Source organism: Balaenoptera borealis, assembly GCF_965194805.1.
Source record: "Balaenoptera borealis genome assembly, chromosome: 11".
In the NCBI taxonomy this organism is placed as follows: Eukaryota; Metazoa; Chordata; class Mammalia; order Artiodactyla; family Balaenopteridae; genus Balaenoptera; species Balaenoptera borealis.
In genome coordinates, this window is record NC_138868.1 from 10275713 (window position 1) to 10300931 (window position 25219).

Below are 25219 nucleotides of genomic sequence, written 5' to 3' on the forward strand. Positions count from 1 at the left end.
GGGGAGTGTGCACTGCAGATAACTTTTAAGAGCCTCACTCACTAATTCCAGTGATGTGAGGATAACTACCATTTATTGAGTGCCTATCTTGGTCTGCCAGGCACTTTACATACATTATCTATAATCACACAAGCACTGTGTTAGATAGGGATTCTTGGCCATTTCAGAAGTGAGGAAACTTAAGGCTGAGGAGGATTAAGCAACTTGTCCAAGGTTACCTAACTACTAAATGGCAGGTATGTCTGCCTTCAGATCCTGTGCTCTTTCCAGTAAACTAGGTTCCCAGGGTGGAAACAAGCTTGCTAGGAATAGTGGTAGGAGCCTTTTGCTTCTTGGACTAGGACATCCTGTCTGCTTGATAAATTTGAGAGACTTTGGAGATCAACCTCTGCTAAGTCTGCATCCTCAAACCTAGCTCCACAACAAAGGGTCCTTGGATTTAGGTATAGTTTGTTTACTTTCTGAGCATCAGTGTAGTTGCCCCAGTCTGGAGGGGCTTATTTAGAAACCTTTTCTCTACTTGCAGCTGGTCACTTGCTCTGGGGCTTTCAAGGAAGGCTCCTTGCGGATCATCCGGAATGGAATTGGAATCCACGAGCATGCCAGCATTGACTTGCCAGGCATCAAAGGTACCTTTTTGGTGGACATAGGATGCAGATCTTATTTGAGTGACTTTGGCCTCATTACATGTCATGAAGACACTTCCGGGGGGAGCTAGAGGAAAGCAGATCAAATGAAGAGTAAAAAAAGTCATAATGCCAAATAAGCGGTAGATGCTTAAATATATTGAAAAGTTCCAAAGTAAACTTAAAGAGAATATTGACCAAAATTGGATAGTGGAGTAGAGGAATGGTGGAAGAAAGATTACAAGTGAAATTTAATGTTGTTTATGTAAGGGAACTGATAGAATCCCTAAAGAGAGAGGAGACTGAGAATATCATAGAAAGATGTACATGTAAAGGTAACTTCTAGAACAAAAGTACAGATCTTTGTAAATTCCAGGAGAACTATAATAATCAAAAAGATCAAAGAAAGACTACATAGTGAAAGACTTTTATAATATACAAACAGTAAACATAGTCTAAAATAATATGACAGAACTGATATCAAACATCTGTATGAGTAACTCATGTAGCAGATATCTGATACCAGTAAACATAAATGGGCTAAACCCACCTGTTATAAGAAAAAGATGATCAGATTGGATCATAAGGCAAAAATTAATTCAAAGTAGTATATAGGAGGCACATCTTAAAAAAAAGTAATTCAGAATATAAAAAAGTAAGAGGATGAGAACGTATTAATAAAAAAATAGAGGTTTATGAATTAGGAAGAGATCATAAAACTACAAAACTCAAGAGAATCAACTGAAAAGCTAACTACAGACAATAAGAATTCATTAAGGTAGGATATAAAATTAATGTACTGAAATCAATAGTTTTCATGTAAAAACACAATTAGAAGGTGTAGTAGAGGGAAAGAGCCAATTTACAATAGCAATAAAAAGATAAAACACCAAGGAATAAGTTTAACAAGAATTGTGCAAAACCTATGTAAGGAAAACTTTAAGATACTCTTAAAGGATTAAAAGGATAGACTGATCAAATGAAAAAGACATGCCAAGGTCTTATAAATTAACATTATAAAGCCTTTTCTCTCTGATTTTTATATTTAATATATTTCAATAAAAATATCAATAGGTTTTTTTTTTTTCTTTGGCCTGGGCAAGTCAAAGTCCAAATGGGAAACAGAAGCAGCAAGAAAAGCTAGGAAAACTTGAAAAAGAGTAATGAGACGGGCCTAGTCCTACCAGATATAAAAACGTACTATTAAACCTTAGAAATTAAAAGTGTGGTTTTGGTGCAAGAATAGGCAAGAGTCCCATGGGCAGACTCAAATGTCCCGAAATAGACACAACTGTATGTGGGACTTTAGTGTACGATAGTGGTGGTATCTCAAGTCGGTAAGGTAAAGATAATTCTTTTGAATAAATGGTGTTGGGATAACTGGAGTCATTTGGGAAAAGATAAGTTTGGATCCATACTGTGCAATATATATCTTGCTAGAATCTAAATGGATCAAAGACTTAATGTAAAAAAATGAAGCCATACAAAAGCTAAAAGAAAAAGGTGGTGAATTCCTTTCTAATTTTGGAGTGGGGATAGTCAAACAATGACTCAAAAGTACAGAAGCCAAAAAGAAAGATTAATAAATTCATCAGCATAAAAATAGAACACTTCTGCATGGCAAAAACAAAACACTGTAAGCTAAGTTAGAAGAAATGGCAAATTGGATAAAAACATTTGTAGTTCATCTTATAGGCAAAGGCCTAATCTCTCTTAATTCATAAAAAATTTCTAGAAAGACCACGAAATTTCCTTCCCCCAAATTAGCAAAGTACATGAATGGACAGGTAACAAGCCTAACTTATAATAAGAGAAGTGCGAATCAAAACAAAATAGCGATACTATACTTTACCAGATGCCCAAATCCAAGTTTGACAACGCATGGTGTTGGTGAGGCTGTGAGAAAATGAGCATGCTCACTGAAAATGTCTACGGAAACTACAACTGCATTTAGTGATTTGCCGCGCAAGCCCAGTTCTGGGCATCTAGCCCATAGACCTTTATATGTATAAAATGACATAAATACAAGATTACTCATTGTGGCATTGTATATTGTGGCAATATACTGAAAAAGGGTCCATCAGTGGGAACTAACTAATAAACTGTTACATCCATACAATTAAATACTGTGCAGATGTCAAAAACAAGAAACTGTTCTGTTCTCATAAGGGCTCAGGCATATATTAGATGAAAAAACAAGGTGCAGTTTGTGATAGGCTATTGTATATGTTGGCTTGCAACACAGTGTTTACCTATTTTCCTAAATTAAAAAGAATTGGAAGGATAAACTATTATTGTTTACTTATTTTGGGGCTAGGTTGGAAGGAGAGGTATAGGGGTGAGACTTCTGTGTTAAATATTTGAAAAATAAATTTTGGGACTTCCCTGGTGGTTCAGTGGTTAAGAATCCGCCTACCAATACAGGGGACACAGGTTCGAGCCCTGGTCCGGGAAGATCCCACATGCCATGGAGCAGCTAAGCCTGTGCACCACAACTACTGAGCCTGCGCTCTAGAGCCCGCGAGCCACAACTGCTGAGCCCACGTGCCACAACTACTGAAGCCCGTGTGCCTAGAGCCCAAGCTCCGCAACAAGAGAAGCCACTGCAGTGAGAAGCCCGCGCACCGCAACAAAGAGTAGCCCCCGCTCGACACAACTAGAGAAAGCCTGTGTGCAGCAAGGAAGACCCAACGTAGCCAAAAATAAAATAAATTTTAAAAAAAATTAAAAAATAAAAAATAATTTTTGACTTTGAGTCATGGAAATGAATTATCCCATGCAAAATCAAATGAAAAACTTAAAAATATCAGGCTCAAACAGCTTTAAAAATATCTAACTTCTTCAGAGTCTTAAAGCCAGGGAGGAACAGAGTGGGTATTTCATCTCAGAACTGACGCCAAATTTCTCGCTCTTCCCGTGGGGTTAGGCTGCTCCTTCGTTAGATTGTGGGAGCCGAGTGTTGGTCTGTGCTGTGCCTCTTAATCTTTGATCTTTGTTCCAGGCCTGTGGCCCCTGCGGTCTGATCCTAATCGGGAGACTGATGACACTTTGGTGCTCTCTTTTGTGGGCCAGACAAGGTAAGATGAGTCTGGTGCCAGCTCCAGGTGCTCATGTGAAGGTTGCAAGGTGGGGCAGCTGGTCTGGCTGACCCTGGCCTTCCATTCTGCTGCAGAGTTCTCATGTTAAACGGAGAGGAAGTGGAAGAAACTGAACTGATGGGTTTTGTGGACGATCAGCAGACTTTCTTCTGTGGCAACGTGGCTCATCAACAACTCATCCAGGTAGTAACGGAGAAAAGGGCGGGCCTCGTTTACACTTGAATTTGACCTGGAGTGCAGTACAGAGTACCACCGGATTTTTGAAGTCAATTTTTATGGCTCTAAAAGTAATGTAAAAAGGCTAGGGAAAAAATTGAAATTACCTAATCACCCACTACTGAGAGCAACTTAACTCTTTTAACTTTGGAGTTGTTCCTTTTAGCTTTAATTTTTCTTTGCCAATGTATGTACGGTCGGCCCTTTGTATCTGTGGGTTTCGTAATACACGGACTCAACCAAACGTGGATCAGAAATATTTGGGGTGGGAATTCCCTGGTGGTCCAGTGGTTAGGACTTGGCATTTTCACTTCCATCCCTGGTTAGGGAACTAAGATCCTGCAAGCCAAGTGGCACGGCCGAAAAAAAAAAAAAAATGGGGAAAAAAAACTTCAGAAAGTTCAAAAAGCAAAACTTGAATTTGCTGTGCACCAGCAGCTATTTACGTATCATTTACACTGTATTTACAATTATTTACATAGCATTTACATTATATTAGGTATTATAATTAATCTAGAGATGATTTAAAGTACGCTTAAGGATGTGAGTAGTTTATAAGCAATTATTGTTCCATTTTATATAAGGGACTTGAGCATCTGCGGATTTTGGTATTGGCTGGGGGATTCTGGAACCCGTCCCCTGCAGATACTGAGGGATGACTGTATATTGTGTTTATTCACATTTTCTTTTATGGATGGGATCATTATATATATATTTTTTGGGGAGTGGGCAGGGGGATATCATTTTCACACTAATTACATCCTGTCTTCTGAGGCACATTTTTTCCCCATGTTATAGTAGTAGTTAGTATATACTTATTTGGAGAATACTGAAAAGCACAAAGAAGAAAAAAAACTAGTCATAGGCTACCGTCCATATATGACTTTTGGCAGCACTTACAAGGTACTAATTATTATAATCAGAGTTCTAACTCTGTTCAGATCCTTATTTTTTAAATCTTTCTGTGATATGGGGGGCATATAACCTTTTGGCACTTTTGTTAGCTGTGAGAGCCTGATTTCTTCGCACCTCTCAACGCCTGGCGGTCTTTTTAAGTTTGGAGTGACCATGATGCTCTTGGTTTTTTGCACACCCTCCTCACCTTTTGAGCCGTTCTCCACACTGAGCAGAGTCAGTGATTTGCCTGTGGCAGGTATAGCACTTGAGGGCCTGAGGACTATTGAACTGTCTCTATCTTTTTATCCTCTTGGTCTTCCTTTTAGGCAACAGGCAGTGGTGGTTTTGGTAAAAACCAGAGGGAAGCTTCTGTCAGTTTGTTGAACAAATGTGGGAAGTGCCCAGTTACTGACTCATCGCTTTGTCAGTGTTTTCTAACTGGTGGCCTGAATACTGGCCCCAACTCACATATCTGTTGTTAAAGGGCTTTCCTTTTTTTTTTTTTTTTTTTTTTTTGATTTTCAGAATTATGCAGCTGCCCTGATTTTATAATTTACACTAGACCAGACCCTTCAAAAGCTGATTTCCTATTTTATACCAGCCCAATTATTACTAATGATGAGTTTCTTCTTTTTTTTTCAAGGGCAGTATTAGGTTTTTAATTAAAATCTTTAGTCTTCCCCATTGAAGCTTCTGAAACACCTTTGTTCAGCCATCAAAAGGACCACATTTTCTGTGTATGAAACCAGAGTTCTGCTTTCTGATCTCTCCCAAACTAGAGCCTTTCCTTTCTCAGAGCTGTGATCCTGCAGCCTCAGCTTGGCATCACACCCTGTCCTTGGTCCTCTAGACCCTGCACTGGGGCTTGAAGACAACCACCCCTCCCCCTTTGGCTCCTCTAGCTTTGAATTACACGTAGACCTTGCTGGCCTTAAAAAAATAAAAAAATACCTTCTAGACCCCAGGACTTCCCTCCAGCTATTGCCCCATCTCCGTTTTCATCTAGATTCTGGAATCAAAAAAGTCTGTCTACACTGGCTGTCTTCCTTCTGTCTTCACTGCAGGCTGCCCGATATGACCTCTCCTACTAAATTGGGTGCACATTCCAGTAGCTGCTGCCTCTTTCTTGAGATGTGTCCTTCCTGAGCTTCTGTCCACTTCCCTCTTTTCTAACTTTCTTTCTAACCCTCTAAATGAGCCTTCTCATATACTTTTTTTTTTTTTTTTTTGAGGCTTGTCTTTATAGTGATGTCTTTTTTTTTTAAATTTTATTTTATTTTTTTATACAGCAGGTTCTTATTAGTTATCTGTTTTATATATATTATTGTATATGTGTCAATCCCAATCTCCCAATTCATCCCACCACCACCCACCCCCCGCCACTGTCCCCTCTTGGTGTCCATACGTTTGTTCTCTACAATGATGGGCTTCTTTACCAAATGGAAAGACTAATAACCCTTTGAAGTATTATGTAATCCCATTGTAGTTCATTAGTATGAATAATAGCTTGTAGTGTTTCTGTATCCCCCATGGTGTTTATAATTCTAAAGGGCTTTCCTCTTTAAGTAGAAACTCAATTTTGATAAGTAAGGTGTATTGATACGTAATAGTGTTATCAACCTGCTTTTTGTTTTATTTCAGTGATGAAATAAATGTATAAAAGGTATTCATACATAGTAAAGAACTTGTATATTTTGTATATTTTATTTATTTTATTTTATTTTTTTTGGCTGTGCTGCGTGGCTTGCAGGATCTTAGTTCCCTGACCAGGGATTGAACCCGCGCCCTCGGCAGTGAAAGCGCGGAGTCCTAACCACTGGACCACCGGGGAATTCCCAGAACTTGGATATTTTAGAGGTCTGATTTTTGGGTTGAGAAAAACAGCTAGACTTGTAGTTGTAGGTCTTACTCCATCGATACCTTTCCATAGGGTGTGTTACCCAAGCCTTACTCAGAGAGAAACAGGCCTTCTCTTTTTCTGCCTGTAGGTATGTAAGCTGTAAGCTGCCTGAAGCCAGTCTTCTTCAGGGCTTCAGCTAAAAATGACACCTTCATGTAGTTAATCATTGCAGAACTTTGGAAAAATGTATCTATATGGCAGAGGAGCTTATTCTTAGGGTTCCACCAGGGCAGCGTTTACCACCTTCTCACCCCTGTATAGATCCCTGCAGGGGCTTGGAGACATTGCTCTTCTTTCTCTAGATCACTTCAGCATCTGTGAGGTTGGTCTCTCAAGATCCCAAAGCTCTCGTCAGTGAGTGGAAGGAGCCTCAGGGCAAGAACATCAGTGTGGCTTCCTGCAATAGCAGCCAGGTAGTGGTAGCCGTGGGAAGGGCCCTCTACTACCTGCAGATCCATCCTCAGGAGCTCCGACAGATCAGGTGTGTGTTTATCTGCTCTTTTTGCCCTCCCTGTTCTCTGGGACTTCTTTGATCCTTGGATTCCTTCCCTCTGCCATATTCTTCCTTGTTCAGCCACACAGAGATGGAACACGAAGTGGCCTGCTTGGACATCACCCCTTTAGGGGACAGCAATGGAATGTCCCCTCTTTGTGCTATTGGTCTCTGGACAGACATCTCAGCCCGAATCGCGAAGCTGCCCTCTTTTGAGCTACTGCACAAAGAGATGCTGGGTGGAGGTGTGTTTCTTTTAAGGACGTGGGTTGGGATCAGAATTTGGAACAAGAACTTAATGTACCTCTTTCCCACAGAGATCATTCCTCGTTCTATCCTGATGACCACCTTTGAGAGTAGCCACTACCTCCTTTGTGCCTTGGGAGATGGGGCGCTTTTCTACTTTGGGCTCAACATTGAGACAGGTGAGACTAGCACTTCGAATGAGGGGCTCTTCGGAAAATCTGGAGTATTGGAGTTGGCAGAGTTCTTAGCCTCAGGGTGCTACTTTTGAAGCTTCACAATCTAGCTGTGTGTCCTGTTTCGTTTCTTTCCTTTTTTCTCCGGATGCCGTTCTTTCTGTAGGCCTGTTGAGCGACCGTAAGAAGGTGACTCTGGGCACACAGCCCACCGTATTGAGGACTTTCCGTTCTCTTTCTACCACCAACGTCTTTGCTTGCTCTGACCGCCCCACTGTCATCTACAGCAGCAACCACAAATTGGTCTTCTCCAATGTCAACCTCAAGGAGGTGAACTACATGTGTCCCCTCAACTCAGATGGCTACCCTGACAGGTGAGCCTCTTTTTCTTTCCTCAGCAAGAGCCAGGAGTGAGGACATCGTGTTGTTTTCCTCAGACCCTCCCCCTCCAGCCCTTTCCCAGTGACAGAGGCAGTGACCAGCTGAGATGGGAAGTATAGAGCAGAGGTTTGCAAATCTTGGCTATGCAGTAGAAACACCTTGGAAGCCTTTTTAAATGTACAGAATTGTTTTTGAATCCTTCTTAGAGTTTGATTTAGTGGATCTAGGGTTGAGCCCTAGATCTGAATCTATATTTTTAGAAAACCTCGTAGGCGATTCAAGTGATCAGTCAAGTTTCAGAACCCCTGACGCAGAGATCTTTATGTAAACCCCTGGGGCAGGGTTTCTCAAAGTGTGGCTCCTCGTGGCAGCCACAGCACTACCTGGGAACGCATTAGAAATGTGAATTCTCAGGCCTCACCCATGGATCCACTGAATCAGAAACTCCAGGGTTGGGCCCAGCAGTCCAGTTGTTTTTTTTTTTTTTTTTTTTAATTTTTATTATTTATTTTTGGCTGTGTTGGGTCTTCGTTTCTGTGCGAGGGCTCTCTCCAGTTGTGGCAAGTGGGGGCCACTCTTCATCGCGGTGCGGGGGCCTCTCACTGTCGCGGCCTCTCTTGTTGCAGAGCACAGGCTCCAGACGCGCAGGCTCAGTAGTTGTGGCTCACAGGCCCAGTCGCTCCGCGGCATGTGGGATCCTCCCGGACCAGGGCTCGAACCCGTGTCCCCTGCGTTGGCAGGCGGATTCTCAACCAGTGCGCCACCAGGGAAGCCCAGCAGTCCAGTTTAACAAGCCTCCTAGCTGATTCTGATTACAGCATGGTTTGATAGTTTGAGCATCACTGTTCTATATTCGAATGCTTTAGTATTAAATTGTTAGCTGTTAAAAATCTCAGCGTAGGCCCAACCAGACCAATTAAATAGGAAAATCTCAGGGGCAGGACCAGGCATGTTCCCCAGGTGCGTTTTAGCATAGAGTCATAGTTGAGAACCACTACCCTGGGGTAAGCTAGTGTAATTCTGCCTTGTTTTCCTTCCCCTTATGGAGTTGCCTCGTAGAATCCTTTCCTATCTTGGGTCTACTCAGTCTAAACCCAGAACCTTCTTTCCAGCCTGGCACTGGCCAACAACAGCACCCTCACCATTGGCACCATTGATGAGATCCAGAAGCTGCACATTCGTACAGTTCCCCTCTACGAATCTCCCAGGTGAGGGCAGGGTAGGGGAGCTGCAGGGGCAGGGGTGCCCTGGGGGTTGGTGTGGAGCGCCTCAGACTTCTCCTGAGGGGGCCCTGTTGCTCTGTACTTGTTCTACAGGAAGATCTGTTACCAGGAGGTGTCCCAGTGCTTTGGGGTCCTCTCCAGCCGTATTGAAGTCCAGGACACGAGTGGGGGCACAACTGCTCTGAGGCCCAGCGCCAGCACCCAGGTGAGGGCAGTGGACAAAGAAAGATGGTGTGAGAGCGGGGCAAACTGTTCTGTAAAGGCTCAGCTAGTAAATAGTTCTGGCTTTGCAGGTCATATGATCTCAGTCACAACTACTCAACTCTGCCATTACAAAGGCAGCCATAGACAACAGGTAGGCATAGCTGGGTTCCAATAAAACTTTATTATTTATTTATTTAAGAAAAAAAATTTTAATTAATTAATTTATTTTTGGCTGCATTGGGTCTTTATTGCTGTGCACGGGCTTTCTCTAGCTGAGGTGAGCGGGGGCTACTCTTCGTTGTGGTGCATGGGCTTCTTATTGCGGTGGCTTCTCTTGTTGCGGAGCACAGGCTCTAGAGCGCAGGCTCAGTAGTTGTGGCGCACGGGCTTAGTTGTTCCGCGGTATGTGGGATCTTCCTGGACCAGGGATCAAACCTGTGTCCCTTGCATTGTCAGGCGGATTCTTAACCACTGCGCCACGAGGGAAGTCCCAAAACTTTATTTAAAAAAAAAAAAAAAATTTATTTATTTATTTATTTGGTTGCCCTCGGTCTTAGTTGCAGCAGACAGGCTCCTTAGTTGCGGTTTGAGGGCTCCTTTGGTTGCGGCTTGCGGGCTCCTTAGTTGAGGCATGCGTGTAGGATCTAGTTCCCTGACCAGGGATCAAACCCAGGCCCCCTGCATTGGGAGCACGGAGTCTTAACCACTGCGCCACCAGGGAAGTCCCCAATAAAACTTTATAAAAACAGGCAGTGAGCTGGATTTGGCCCCTTCATTAGAGGCTTGAGAAGAACTTTGAGTAAGCGTGGCTGTCAGTGATTTTGCTACTTGGTAGCCTTGCCTGATGAATAATTCCTTTTCTCTTAACATCAGTTTGGGTGCTTTGTGTAGGGTATTGGTAACAGTGCAGTATAATAGGTAAGAGCATGGGATTTGGAGTCTGACAGCATTGGCTCCGAAGCTTATTGCTAGCTGCGTGACCTTGGGCAACTTCAGTTTTCTCATCTGCAAAATGGTAATAGTGGGACAGTATGGGGCCGCACATCACAGACCCAATGGAGATGTTAGCTGATCATTTTATTCCACGTATTCTCTGCCTTCCTTGCTCGCAGACATCTGTGGTATGGCTTCTTCCCTTAATCCAGAGTAGAAGGTCTTTACATTTTTCTTTTTATTTGCAGTGCTCTCCTGCTCTTCCCACTGAGAGAGGTGGAAGCCTGTCACTTTACTAGGGCGCCTGAGTTTCTCGCTTGTCGTAGCATCAATGTGTTAGTGCTCTCTAATGCCCTTGGATTCTGGCGGTGTTTTGGATTGCTATGTCAATACCATATGGAACTTGGATCCTTAGCCTTGGTCCCTGAGTCCTCTTGGAAGCCCTCTGTTCTTTAGGCTCCATGCAAGCGGCCAGCCTTAAGGTTTCCTCATTCAGACTCAGCCACTGTTCCCTGATCCTGCCTGATGCTCACTCTGTTGTTCCCGGCACCCGTTCTGCTTCTGAGAGGGGTGCTGTGTGTTCTCTCTGTTCCCAGGCCCTGTCCAGCAGCGTCAGCTCCAGCAAGCTGTTCTCCAGCAGCACAGCCCCTCACGAGACCTCCTTTGGAGAAGAGGTGGAGGTGCATAACCTCCTTATCATTGACCAGCACACCTTTGAAGGTGCAAATGAGCTCTTTCTGTCATTTTGTACGTACGTCCTCCCTAAGCTAGGCTCTTCTGGGCTCTGCTGTATTCCAGAATTTGATAGACACTGGCAGACCATCCTAGGAGGAGCAGAAAGGGGTGGGGCCTCTGAGTTGGCCATGAGTCCAGAGTGCTGGGCCTCCTCAGGTCAGAATAGATTGGTGAGGAGACAGGAACAGCAGGAGGCAGATCTACTTCGAGCTGAGCTGTGGGCCTCACAGAAGTACAGAAGCGTGCTTGCATGGGAGTTGTCAGCCAGTCGCGTCTCTTCTCCTCCCTTCTAGTGCTCCACGCCCACCAGTTCCTGCAGAACGAGTACGCCCTCAGCCTGGTCTCCTGCAGGTTGGGCAAAGACCCCAACACGTACTTCATCGTGGGCACGGCCATGGTGTACCCTGAAGAGGCGGAGCCCAAGCAGGGTCGTATTGTGGTCTTTCAGTATTCAGATGGTAAGCAGACGCAGTCTCCGGCTTTTGAGAGATTTGGAACTGGGAAAGTAAGCAGACTCTTTTAGGTTTCAGTCTCAGTTACGCAGAAGAACTTGGGTTAATTGCTGTGACGTGAGACTCACGATGTTTCTCTTAAGCTCTTGATGATCTGAATGAGTTTTGGAGTATGTGAGCAGAGGCACAAATAAAATCTAGCACGTGTTTCTTCCTTTTTTACTCTTTGAAAGGAAGGAACAGCGGGGAGAGGTGAACTATGAATAAGAGAACCTGCCGACCAGAACGAGAGTTAGGAATCCTAGTAGGAATCCTAGGTGTGTTTCCCACTTGGCTGCTCAGCCTTTAAGGTCCTCTTCCCAGCGTCAGCACTTTGTGTTCATTTCTACATCTTTTCTCATCTCCCCTACTCAAGATGGTTCTAAAGACTAGCTGTCAGCCCCGAAATCTCAGATTAGGTGGCTGAGATGGAATTTGGTCTCCATCTTGAGAGAGAGATCTGGAGTCTCAGGGTGGGAGACACATCCTCAATGATGTGTAGAATCACTGCACATTTGGGGTTCACACTTCCAGTGGTGGTTAACCCCAGTGTATACTGACTCTGTATTTCCTGCTTTCAGATGAGTGGTTTTGGGGGCAGGAATTAGAGCCAGAGGGGAAGCATGGGATTCTTTTGATTAGTTAAAGCGTGGGCTCGTAAAGGAGACTTAAGAGTATCTTTTTTCCCCCAGGAAAACTACAGACTGTGGCTGAAAAGGAGGTGAAAGGGGCTGTGTACTCTATGGTGGAATTTAACGGGAAGTTGTTAGCCAGCATCAACAGCACGGTGAGGCCCCTCCCACTGGTGTCATGCCTTAGGCCTCACACCACTGTCCACAGAACATGTTTCCCTTGTATTTCTTGAAGCTGCACGTGTATCACGATTTTAAGGATAACGAAGTAGTGAGTATGGAGGATGGGGTTGGGAATATGGGGAGCTGGGGTTGGACCGGACAGCAGATTTGGTTATGTGAAGCCCAATCGTATCATCCTAAGCGCTGCGGGAACTGAGAAAGGGGTAAGAGCTGTGGTCCCTGCGCTTAGAATGTGTCGTGACGTGAGAATATTTCATCTGTGTGGAACAAAATGAGCCAAACCGCATTATCCTGAGTACGTCCCTGAAATACTAGGCCTGTGAAATGTGCCACTTTGCTTCTGGCATGACCCCACCTCCTCCCTTGCAAAAAAAAATGAGTTTCATGGTCAAATACATTTGGGAACTGCTGTATCCTGTATCCTCTTCTTAGAAGCTTCATGGTGCATCTTATCATATTAAAGGTTCTGAGAAGATCCAGAGTAGAGAGACGTTATTTAAATACGTTAGATCAACATTCATTCAAGAAATATTAACTGAACGCTTGCAGTATACCAGGCACTGTTTTGGTAGTTGGGATGTAGCAGTAGACGGAATGGACAAAGAGCTAGCCTTCTGGGGCCAGTGAGCAAATAGAATACATATGTGTACCCAGGACCATGAGAAATACATGGTGAGAAATAAAAACGGGACAAGAAGCCGAAGGAGTACCAGAGCAAGCATGGCAGGTGGCGCTGTTTTGTCCTGTGGCCAGGAGGGTCTTGTTTATGCAGTGGCATTCGGGCAGGTTCCTGAAGGAAGGGAGGGAGCAAGCCATGCCTCGGTCTGGGAGAAGACAAGTGCCAGGAGTCCGGGGCCAGCCTGAGCTCTGCGTGGGTGGGCGCTGCTGGGTGCCGGGAGATGAGTCCGAGAGGCAGCAGAGGGCCAGCACTTGTGGAACCTGATAGGCCGAGTGTGTAAGGACTTTGGGTTTTACTCTGAGGGTGATGGAGACCTCTAGAGGGTTCGAGCGAATGAGTGACATGACTGTAGTTATATTTCGAAAAGCTCGTTGCGCATGCTGGAAAAGGTCGTAGGGGATCAAGGGTAGAGGCAGTGAGATCAGTTAGGAGGCTCTGGTGATGATCCAGATAGCAGTTGGTGGTTGATGGGAGCAGGGTGCTGATAGAGGAGGTGAAAGGTAGTCAGATTCTGCAGATGTTAGTATTGAGGGGCTCTGGTGATGGATTGAAGATGAGGCGTGAGAAGGGAATAAAGGGCCAAGAGTTTTGGCCTGAGTAACAAAGATGGTGTTGCTCTGTACTGATGGGGGGAGATTGTGAGTGGAGCAGGTTTGGAGGGGAAAGGAAAACTGTTTCTTTACTCACAACACTTCTGACACCATATGTATGGGGTTTTTAATCCCTATACCAACCCGTTTTCCAACCAGGCGTCCTATAATTTAATTGAATTCTGATATTAGCCACCCAGCGTTAGTGTCAGACCTCACAGGTTTAAGGGCTCAGTCCCACAAGACTGTCCTTACTTCAAACCCCAGTCCCAAGTGGTCCCCAAACTTCTGTCTGACTTGGTACAAAGTCAGGGGTTCCCCAAATTCCCCACCCCCCTTAGGTTTGAAAATTTGTTGGAAGGGCTCACAAAATTTGAAATGTTTACTTATATTTGGTGGCATATTACAAAGGATTTTATAAAGGATACAAATTAACAGCCAGATGGAGAGGTATGTAGGGCAAGGTCCAAAAGGGTCCTGCGGGCAGGAACTTCTGTCTTCGTGGAGTTGGAATGCACTACCCTCCCAGGATGTGGCTGTATTCACCAACCCAAGAGCTCTCTGAACCCCATAGTTTAGGGATTTTTATAGCTGCTTCTGTATATAGGCATGATCCATCATTAATTCAATCTCCAGCCCCTCTTTCTTCCCTGGAGAATGGGGGTGGGGCTGAAAGTTCCAAGCTTCTGTTCATGGCTTGGTCTTTCTGGTGACCATCCCCCATCCTGTAGCTATCCAGGAACCACCAAGAATTGCATCATTAGAACAAAAGACTCCTATCACCTAGGAAATTCCAGGGGATTTAGGAGCTCTGTGTAAAACATTCCTATTAGGAAATTACAAAGGTTTTAGGAGTTTTATGTCAGGAACAGGGGGCAGAGACCAAATGTATACTTCTTCTTATGTTGCAGTGGGGAAACCAGAGGTTTGGTTTTGAAAATGCTAAGTTTCAGTAGTCATCTCAGTGGAGATGTCAGGTAGGTAGGTGGATGAGAGAGGTATGGGTTCTAGCAAGAAGCAGACTGGAGATACCAGGTGGCAGTTATTAGGTGGCATGTAAAGCTGAGAGTGGCGGAGATCACCTGAGATCACCTGCCTGCTGAGAGTGGGTAGAGGAGAGATCTGAAGACTGAGCCCTGGGGCCCTCCAGCCTTTCAAAGTTGGGGCGAGAAGGAAGATCCAGCCAAACAGAGAGGAGGTGCCTAGTGAAGTAGGAGAGGAACCAAGAAAAGTGTTCTGGAAGCCATGGAAAGAAAGTATTTGAAGCAGGAGGGAAGTGATAAACTGCAAGTGCTGTCGGTGGGTCAGGTAACATAAGGATCGAGAAATGGCCATTGGTTTAGCTCTTTTGGTTGAGTGGTGGGGATGGAACCTGACTGAAGAGGGTTCAACCAGGACGAGGAGGCGAGGACCGCTAGGATTAGGAAACCCTTTCCAGGAGTTTTGCAGTAAAGAAGAGAGTAATAGGGTAGCTACAGGGGAATGTCAGCACAAGAGAGTTTTTAATTTTTTAAGTTAGGAAATACTGCTGCACATTTCTAGCTGATGGCAATGGTCCATTAAAGGAGAGTTGCTGGAGCCATGTTTTGAGTAGCTAAGGGGGCTCTAATGCACAGTGTTGGCTTCAGATGGTGGAAGCAGGTGGAAATCCTCCTTCGGTTGTGTCCATCTTCTGTGAAGTAGCTGAGAGGAAGGTTGGAAGAGGAGGTATTAGAGTTTTTGTTTATTTATTTATTTTTGGCTGTGTTGGGTCTTCGTTGCTACGCGCAGGCTTTCTCTAGTTGCGGCGAGCCGAGCGAAGGCTACTCTTTGTTGCGGTGCGTGGGCTTCTCATTGTGGTGGCTTCTCTTGTTGCAGAGCATGGGCTCTAGGTGCCCGGGTTTCAGTAGTTGTGGCTTGTGGGCTCAGGCTCAGTAGTTGTGGCGCACAGGCTTAGTTGCTCCACGGCATGTGGGATCTTCCTGGACCAGGGCTTGAACTCGTGTCCCCTGCAATCGCAGGTGGATTCTTAACCACTGTGCCACCAGAGAAGCCCATGGTATTAGAGTTTTGAGGAGACTGGAGGAGGTATGAATTTAAAATGAGACCAGTCATGCTGGTTGGTGGTTTTTCCTCAGCTTGTAGTTGAAAATTAGAATTTTACCAAAGTCTGTTTTTGTTGGGTGAGCATGATCGAGGGAGAGAGGGGCAAGGGAGTGGAGAATCCATAAGACGAGGATTGTGGTGATGGACTCTGGGCATCTGAGAAGCAGTAAAACTGGGGACAAAAGATTCTGGAGTTATTTTTAATGACAGGCTCTTAAGGGGTGACCATAGGAATGGACAAGGTAGGTGGGGAAGAGGGGGTCAGAAAAGGACAGAGATCAGGGTATTGGATCTTCTCTGTGAACATTAAAGTCACTAAGAATTACCGGGGTGTTATGTTAGGAGAGAGTGACGGCGTGGGGGTGGAGATGTGACAGTGGGGCAGTTGTTTGGTGGTGTGAACTTGAGAACTGGCATGTTTAGGAGGCAGGCAGGGTGCATGGAAGGCTGTCCTCCCTGCAGTCCCAGTGGTACGAGGGACAGTGGGAGAGAGAATAGCCCAGTTGAGAGGGCCACAGAACCCTTTTGAAAGACCCACGTTTCAGTTAGACTGACAAGGGATCGGCTAGAGAGCAGGCTGCCTGTGAGTAGCGAGCATGTATTCCAGAGGGTACCGTGAGCAGATGCAGGAAGTGGGGGGGGGTCAGATTATAAGACGCCCGTTGCTGTGTAATAGAAATATAGGAGCCACATGTGTAATTTTAAACTTTCTAGTAGCCACGTGAATAAAAGTTCAAAGTAGGTGAAATTAATTTTAGTAATGTATTTTATTGAACCCAGGACATCTAAAGTGTTATTTCAACATGTAATCAATATAAAAAATTATTAGTGAGATATTTTACATTTTTTTCATACTAAGACTTCCACATCTCGTGTGTAGTTTACACTTAAAGCACATCTCAGTTTGGGCTTGCCACATTTCAGGTGTTTGTAGCCATGTGGCTAGTGGCTACCATATTGGACAGTGGGGACCTAGGACCTGTTGGGTTGAGAGTGGTGGTGTCTGACCTTGGTCCTGACTACCTCCACGGCAGAAAGGGAGGCTGGGAGTATGAAGAGGGGTGTGTGGGGTGTGTTCCCAGGAGCGTGTGGAGCTCTTGGCCTCTACTTTACTCCACTCTTGGAGGACTGGAGGCCCAGCCAGGCTGGGCTTACCCCAGTCTGGGGTGTTCTGGGCTCCCTTAACCCTGCCGATGGAGGTGTGGTAGCCATTGTAATTATTACGAATGACTCTTGGAGTGCATACCTGTGGAGCTAGGATCCTTTGGACACATCTCGAGAAATCATGGCTTAATATATTCTGTCCAGAGTGTCTGTATGTGCAGAGGCCATGGGTGGGGCTGCCTGGACCCTGAAGGGTCTGCCAGGGCTGGGCTGTGCTGAGTATCTGTTCATCTGTCTGCTGATTCTAAAGCATCTTCATTCTTTTGGAGCTGTAGTTGTAACTGAAGAAACATTGCAGTGGAGAAGAAAAAAGGGGTATTTTTTTCCCTTTAGGTGGAGGGGTGGCCACAGAGTCTAGTGCTTTAGAGACCTTTAGCTTCTGTTGGACTTTCCCATGCTATTTTCTTTGCTCATTGGGTTCATATCAAAAGGTGCCAGGAATGTATGAGTTTTGAGAAGGGGTTAGAAGAGGCAGTTTGTTGGGAGGTGATCTTGTTCCTTTCTGATCAGGAAATTGGAGATGGATCCTCTATTTCTAGAGCGATTTCTGTACGTCAGTTACCAAACTTCAGTCACAAAACCATCTCTTGTCACATGCATAGTATTACTTGCGTTACTGTTTACTTAATATTTTTCTTTACCCTGACTCATTTTTTTATATAAAGGAAAACTTTGTATTATTAGTTTCATGGGCTCATTCTATTTTCATTTTTCATAAATACATAATACTGAAATTAAAAACGTTCATGCAAGTTCCACACCAAACCACTTCACACCCCACATTGCACTTGGGTAAATGGTGCTGCAGATGGAGGCTTAAGGAGGGTTCGGGCCCCTCGAGTTGACAGAAGTGCAATGCCTGTGCCAGGTGCGGCTTTACGAGTGGACGACGGAGAAGGAGCTCCGCACCGAGTGCAACCACTACAACAACATCATGGCCCTGTACCTGAAGACCAAGGGCGACTTCATCCTGGTGGGCGACCTGATGCGCTCGGTGCTGCTGCTGGCCTACAAGCCCATGGAGGGCAACTTCGAAGAGGTAGCGGGGCAGGGGGCAGACTTCTCCCTTAAGCTGCGACCCCGAGGGTGTTTCTTGGTGGTGAGGGATAATCGAGCCCAGTGAGGGCAGAAATGTCGTCCCTGGAGCCTACATTCTACATCCGTTAAGTGTTCTTAGAAACCCCCAACGTGAGCTCTGAGTAGGCTCCGTTTCTGGGCTGAGTTGGCCAGAGACTGTGGGGAGAATCTCTCTGAAGGGGTGGTTGTTAAACATGGGGCAGGGCAGGCTCTTGGCCAAGTCCCAGCAATGGCTTCCATGCAAACTGCTGATTGTGTTTCCTTTTGTACCTTGTCTTTTTTAAGATTGCTCGAGACTTTAACCCCAACTGGATGAGTGCTGTGGAAATCTTGGATGATGACAATTTCCTGGGGGCTGAAAATGCCTTTAACTTGTTTGTGTGTCAGAAGGATAGGTGAGTGACCAGCTGTGGGTATGGTCTGCCGGGAATGAGGACGCCGGGTCCTCTCTCAGGCTCCGGTGCTCCTCTTCACAGAGGGTTAGGGTTTCCATGAGACAGGCAGGCCACAGAGGTGAGCTCTTCAGGCTGGATCCTCTGCTGTGGAGCGGGTGGGCTCACCGGGGAGTCTGTCCGCTGCACGCAGTCCTTGTCGGGGCCCCGTCGGGGGGGGACAGAAGTCTGGGTAGTGAGTTTCTCGCATTGCCTCGCAGCGCCGCCACCACTGACGAGGAGCGGCAGCACCTCCAGGAGGTTGGGCTGTTCCACTTGGGCGAATTTGTCAACGTCTTTTGCCACGGCTCTCTGGTCATGCAGAATCTGGGCGAGACCTCCACCCCTACACAGGGCTCGGTGCTCTTCGGCACGGTCAACGGCATGATTGGTAAGGGTGACCTCTGTGGGGCGCACCTCCCGTGCAGGCCTCCCTCCTGAGAGCAGCGCTCCCGTTCTGGGGGACGAGGAAGAGCAGGGTTTCGTGGTGGAGCCTGTGGCCAGCTCGTCCTTCCTCGTGCTGCTGCCTGGGCTGCCCTTGGCGGGCAGTGCCCGCTCTGCAGCTCCCTGTTCCCTTTGCTTCCTCAGGCCTGGTGACCTCACTGTCAGAGAGCTGGTACAACCTCTTGTTGGACATGCAGAATCGACTCAATAAAGTCATCAAAAGTGTGGGCAAGATTGAACACTCCTTATATCCTTCCCAGAGGTGCCCCCTTGCTAGGAAGCACGTTCTGACCCAGGCAGAGAGCTGCATTACCCTAAGCAGCCTCTGGAAACTGCTGTCCGTTTAGGAAATGTCTTGACTAGGTTCCCGTGGGGAACAGGCTTTTAAAAAACCTTTTCTTATGGAAAATTTCAAACACACAATAGTGGAGAGAACAGTGTAGTGAATCCCCATGTACTTATCACCCAGCTTCACTGGTTCATCTTGAAAATGTACATTTTTGTTCCTGAAATGTGTCTGCCTCTGGCCTTTCTGGTGTTGCTTGTCAAACGTAAGTTTAGATCACAACTTCGGAACATCCTTTCAGAGATCTTGTTGGAGGCAGTAGTATCTGAGGACCCTCACTAGAGAGGCTAACGGAAGAAGAGGGGAAAAGCAAAGAATGTGCAAACTCCAGAAGCCCAAGGATCAGCCCCCGTGGGACACTTAGGATCCAAGTACTGCTGGAAGTTTGTTTATTACGGGAGAGAGACAAGGAGCCTGAGGGAGGCGGGAGGCGGGAGGGGCGAGGGGCTCCTGCTATGAGTCAGGGAGGAGGGAGGCTGATGGGTTGGTTTTTGCCACAACCCGCAGGACTTTCGGCACATCTCTTGTCTTACTGAGCCTCTGTTTGTTTGTTTATTTTTGGCTGCATTGGGTCTTCATTGCTGTGCACGGGCTTTCTCTAGTTGTGGTGAGCGGGGGCTACTCTTTGTTGCGGTGCGTGGGCTTCTCATTGTGGTGGCTTCTCTTGTTGAAGAGCACGGGCTCTAGGCGCGTGGGCTTCAGTAGTTGTGGCTCGCGGGCTCAGTAGTTGTGGCTCGTGGGCTCTAGAGCGCAGGCTCAGTAGTTGTGGCGCACGGGCTTAGTTGCTCCGCGGCATGTGGGATCTTCCCGGACCAGGGCTCGAACCCATGTCCCCTGCATTGGCAGGCGGATTCTTAACCACTGTGCCACCAGGGAAGTCCCGAGCCTCAGTTTATTCTGTGAAGGTCAAGGCTAGACTTAAAGAGTGGTTCTTCCCAGGCAAGCATCCAGTTCACATGGAGCACTTGTAAAAAAAAAAAAAACCATCCATACACGTCCAGGCTCTGAACTAAGAGTCTTATCTGTATTTTGTTTTAATCTGTATTTTTTATTTTTAAATTTGTTTTGGCCTTGCTGCACGGCTTGCAGGATCTTAGTTCCCCAACCAGGGATTGAACCCACGCCCTTGGCATTGAAAGCACAGAGTCCTGACCACTGGACCACCAGGGAATTCCCTGTATTTTTTTAAATGTTATTTTGACAATTACTCCAGTTAAGAACCATTGGATGAGGTAATAGCTTATAGGTCTTTGAAATTCTAAAACTGTCCCAAAAGCCGTGTGATTTTTAGTTGAAAATGTTGTTTCCTGTTTATCCTGGTGATTGTTTTAGATTGTGGTCTTGTGCACCTTGTGTAGAGGTGCACCTTGTGCAGAGGTGGGGGTGACTCATAGTAAGGGTACTTATTTCCAGATAATTGGCACTTTCCTTAACTCACCTGTCCACCTGGAGATCCTTTCATACTGAACGGAAGACAGAACCGGCCACAGGCTTCATCGATGGGGACTTGATTGAGAGTTTCCTGGACATCAGCCGGCCCAAGATGCAGGAGGTTGTGGCAAACCTGCAGGTGAGCTGCTCAGGGTTTAGCCCTGGGCCAGTTTCTCAAGTCCCTTGCAGGGCCGGGCATACCAGGAGGCCGGCAGAACTCCGGGGCCTCCCCTCACTCGGTCCCCACGTGCTAACGGCCCTTTTCAAGTTGTCTTCTACCCACACGGGAAGGTGGGGTCCAAGGGCAAGGAGATAAAGCTGAGGCTCGTGGGTTCCCCCATCAGGCACCAAACACTGTAACTTTAGCAACGAGGGCACATTTGGGCATGTCTGGGATCTCTGGCAGACCCATAGGAAGGGGGCAGGGTCAGGATCCTGTAGGGAAGAGAAGTTTCCATGGTGCTGGGGTTTGGGGCATTGCCCACTGGACATGGTGCCTCTGGGGGAGTATATACTGGGTGGCAGGCTCCGGGCAGCTTTGCTGTCAGCCGACCTGGCTGACCTGAACCCCCAAGGAGAGGTGTGGGCTTCCGACTGTGAGTCCTTCCTCCCTGCCATGGCAGTGGTAGAATGGGGCGCCTCCCTTGTGGTGGGCATCCCCTTTCCCAGGGGAGGGAGAGCACCCTCTCGGCCCTCACAGCCTCTCCTCCTGCCCCTTCCTCGTTGCAGTATGATGATGGCAGCGGAATGAAGCGAGAAGCCACCGCGGATGACCTGATCAAGGTTGTGGAGGAGTTAACTCGGATCCATTAGCCGAGGGCAGGAATCCCCTTTCCCAGGCCCTCTCTGAAGGCTTTGCCCGCCTGCTCTCCTCCTCCTCCCCTGCCATTGTCTCTTGGCCATGGGAAATCTTTCCCTAGGCCAGCTGCCCTAGAATCCACGGCCTACCTGTGTGGAAACAGGGATTTTGTAGAACTAAAACCAGTTCGCTGGAGACCTGGGAAAGGGCTGAAGGTGAAATATTTTCTCCCTGGATTTTTACCAGTCTCACATGATTCCAGCCATCACCTTGGGCCACCAAGCCTTGATTGGTGTAGCCAGTTGTCGTCCTTCCAGGGAGCAATTTTGCAGCTCTTTGGCTGAAAGGAAGCTCTGTGTATGTGTGTGTGTGTGTGTGTGTGTGTGTGTGTGTGTGTGTGTGTGGTGTGTGTGCGTGTGTGTGTGTGTGTCTCCCACACTCATGCATTGTCCTCACTATCTTTTTATTTAGGTTGGGGGTGTGGGGAGGTTGTGGGTAGCAGGGAGGAGGGGCGGGAGGGGTTCGTCGTCTTTGAAATGAGAGCTTCCTTTGCTTTCTTCTGTTGCCTCTGAGAGCTTTGGTCTGGAGGGCTGACCACCAGACACTGGGCTGCTTGAGTATAAAACCTGCAGATGGTGGATGATCTCCAAGCCACAGCCTTTTTGTCTCTGGGGAACTGCCTTCTTCAGAGGGAAGGAGGTGGGGGGACATGAATTGGTGGTTTAGTTTCTGAGTTTTACCTAATAAAGTAGAGTCTAAGAAGAAGGATCCATTTGTTTCTGCTTTTCTTCCCCTGCTCGGCTCTCCAGCATCCCAGTCACTCTGTGCCCAGTTTACTGCAAGCTCCATCCCTTCCTTCACAGCCACTGTAGCAGTCCCTTGTCCTTGCTGCTGGAACATTCCTTTCAAGTAGTGAAATGTCATCTGTCCATTTCCTTTGTCAGGTGATCGCTCTTGGTGGGATCCCAAGGATGATGGATGTCAGGTTTTTGAAATTCAGTGGTCTTTGGTTGCCCTTGACTCTGTAGTCATTGTTTGATTCCCAGGTGCCTGTGTTAGTAATGTGCGGGGCCTGGGGGTTGCTTGGCCTGCCTTTCCTTATGTCATTTTACAGCCAGTTGTATATGGAACATTCAGCCAACTAGCTCCCCAGGCACTGCTCCTCATTCACTGCCCAGCTTCCTGTTGCCACATGGGCTTTGGATTCTGATTTTATTTCTTCTGGTTTAATTGAGTAAACCTTTGGTGCCTTAGGTTTGAAAATACAGGAGTAGGGCACATTTGGGGTTCACCCTTCTATCCAGCACACAGAGCCTGTCTTCTTTCAGCTCAGTGGGTCAGAGTGTCTGGGCCCATATTTCCACCAGTGATCCAGTGGGAATAAAGGCTGCTCTGTCCCAACAGTGGAGCAGGGTTGATCCCAGGCATATTGGCTGGCTCCTTTAAGACCAGCCTTTGATACAGTGTCAGGAAAATTGTGGTTTCAAGTTCAAACTGTGGTTTTGAGAGATTCTAGCTTAGAAGGAAAAGAGCAAGGAAGCATCTCTGCTTTGGGGGTCTTCCGGAGTGAGTTTCCTTCCCTGGAGGCATTCCTTGTGTTTCTTTACTGTTCTTTTCCCCTTACTCTCCTGGGGTTTCTGAGGGTGGAGGATAAGGGTCTTAGGGGAAAAAATAATCATCTCTCAAAAACCACAGTTTGAACTTGAAACTCAACACTGTGATTTGAATTCTTCAAGTCATGGTTTGAATTGAAAAGGCCTGCCCCCATGCCAGAGACCAGCTTTAATGAGGCAGGCAAGCAACGGTCTCCAGATTGTGATTATTTAAAAAATTTAATCCTAGATGGGAGGATTGACTATAAGGTGCCACGGTCAGAAAAACAATGTGGTGGGATTATTATTCTGATGCTTTTCAGTGGTCTGACCTGCAGCCACGGAGACCTGCTATGTTCAGTAGAAGGTTATTACTTAACCAGTGGCTTCAGTCTTGACTTTGGAAACTGGAGTCCTTGCAGTTTTTTGTTTCCTACAATCTTGGGTATATTCACTCTGGATTGAATTCCAGCAATCCTTTGGAAACTGATGTTCTACTGCCACACTCCCACATCCCCTCTTAAAACCATTAATCACCTCTCCCAGGGTGAAAGGTTGCCTTTGGAGCTTTGCTACAGCCAGCTGGAATGGCTCCTTTCCATGTAGGCGCTGATGAGCTCGCCTCACTCCAGGCCTCTGCACGAATGGACCTTTGGGAGAATAATAGAAACACTGACTCATCACATGACCATTTGGAAGGGTCACAAGCCAGAGGCCTTCTTTCTACAGCCAACAACAACTTGAATCCTCCGCCCTTGGTGGAGGGTCCCTTTTGTAACTGAGAAGCCACAAGCCACAGAACTGGGGAGGAAACACTGAGGAACTAATAAGCACCCAAACTAGTCCTTGAAGATGAATGATATTAAGTGAGCGACTCTCAGGGTCCAAACTTTGAGAAGCCTCAAGGGCAAACAAGCCAAAAGATAAGAAAAACAGAAAATGGTGAAAACCAAACTAAAGACACAAACTTGATGTGAGGAGCAAGGTGAATGCCATAAGGTCAAAGAAATGGGAAATGAAAGAAATGTCAGGGGCTGTTTAGAAAGTTTCTTTCAAAATTCACTGGTAGGAATTTAGTCTTAAATGTCCTGAGCTCCTCCTCCTGAGGGTAGATGAGGATTTTCTTTAAGCACAAACTTGCATCTCAGTCATTGCAGCTGCCCACTGACCAATATGGAGCAAAGCCTGCCAGAGTTACAGGGGTGAGATATGGAGGGCTTGGGGCACCATAAAGTAGTCGAGTTCAGAATGGAGAAAGCCGAGGTGTGCGGAAGTGTGAGAGAAGATGGCACAAGGAGTGACAGGTGTGTAAAAGGAACCTTGTCCTGTGTAAATGAGTTAAGAACTTGTGGGTAGCTTCTAGGGCCAGGAAGAATGAGTGGTGGTCTATTTGACATTGAGTGGTGGTCTAGGTAGGAATGATAAGGGCAGTGGTGCGATAGATTTTGCGGGCTCAAGTGAAGGAAGGGCTTTGTTTATCCCTACTGAATAATTCAGGGCTAGATTTCTGACTCTGGACCTTGAAGGTGGGCATTGAAGTACTTTGTAAGTGACAGGAATGCAGTCTGAGCGGCAGAGGGGGAAAGTGCACCTTTGGATGTTTGAGATAAAAAGGAAAGATGGCCTGAGGGTCCTTAGGACTCAGAATGGACATAAATATGGAAGTAGCATTCATCTCAAGATAACGGAGGATTTTGGCAACCTACTTGTTGAAAATGTGTTACTTAGACGGGTCAAAACTAACAAGGTGAGATAACAGCCCTAAAGTGAACATCTGCAAAAACTCAACCACACAGGTTAAGGTAAGGAGATCGGCTTAGTAGCTTGTGTTTAATAACAAAGACATGACAACAAAAAGCATCTGAGGCTTCCCTTTACTGTAAACTTTGTTATGAACTAACAGCATCATGGGGTTGCCAGAAAAGCCAGGTAATATTAGACTGTGTTGATAGAAGTATGGCATCTGGAAGGAAGGAGGCAAGAGTCCAGACCACTGTTGGCACACCATGTTCATTTGTGGCCACCAGTGTTAAGGACCTTAGTGACAGGCTGAGGTACCCAGTGGGGACTGCAGAGGTAGAACCAAAGGAACTGGGGTTATTCAACCGGGAAGAAAAAACACTTCCTAACAAATGGAGTTATTCAAAATT

The 25219-nt window shown here is 46.3% G+C and overlaps 1 protein-coding gene across 1 annotated transcript in view; it reads left to right on the forward strand.

Moving 5' to 3' along the window:
• Window positions 1-22245, forward strand: part of DDB1 (damage specific DNA binding protein 1) — a 31299-nt gene extending 9054 nt beyond the window's left edge. Inside the window, exons 10-27 of the mRNA XM_082342651.1 lie at window positions 527-629; window positions 3628-3703; window positions 3799-3907; window positions 7040-7218; window positions 7312-7475; window positions 7548-7655; window positions 7816-8023; window positions 9143-9238; window positions 9347-9458; window positions 10987-11110; window positions 11419-11583; window positions 12309-12403; window positions 17818-17988; window positions 18312-18421; window positions 18679-18848; window positions 19046-19148; window positions 20694-20817; window positions 21408-22245. Of these exons, the coding sequence (XP_082198777.1) occupies window positions 527-629; window positions 3628-3703; window positions 3799-3907; window positions 7040-7218; window positions 7312-7475; window positions 7548-7655; window positions 7816-8023; window positions 9143-9238; window positions 9347-9458; window positions 10987-11110; window positions 11419-11583; window positions 12309-12403; window positions 17818-17988; window positions 18312-18421; window positions 18679-18848; window positions 19046-19148; window positions 20694-20817; window positions 21408-21491 (2301 nt within the window). The 3' untranslated portion in view covers window positions 21492-22245. The remainder of the gene's footprint in view (window positions 1-526; window positions 630-3627; window positions 3704-3798; window positions 3908-7039; window positions 7219-7311; window positions 7476-7547; window positions 7656-7815; window positions 8024-9142; window positions 9239-9346; window positions 9459-10986; window positions 11111-11418; window positions 11584-12308; window positions 12404-17817; window positions 17989-18311; window positions 18422-18678; window positions 18849-19045; window positions 19149-20693; window positions 20818-21407) is intronic.
• Window positions 22246-25219: the final 2974 nt, after the last annotated feature.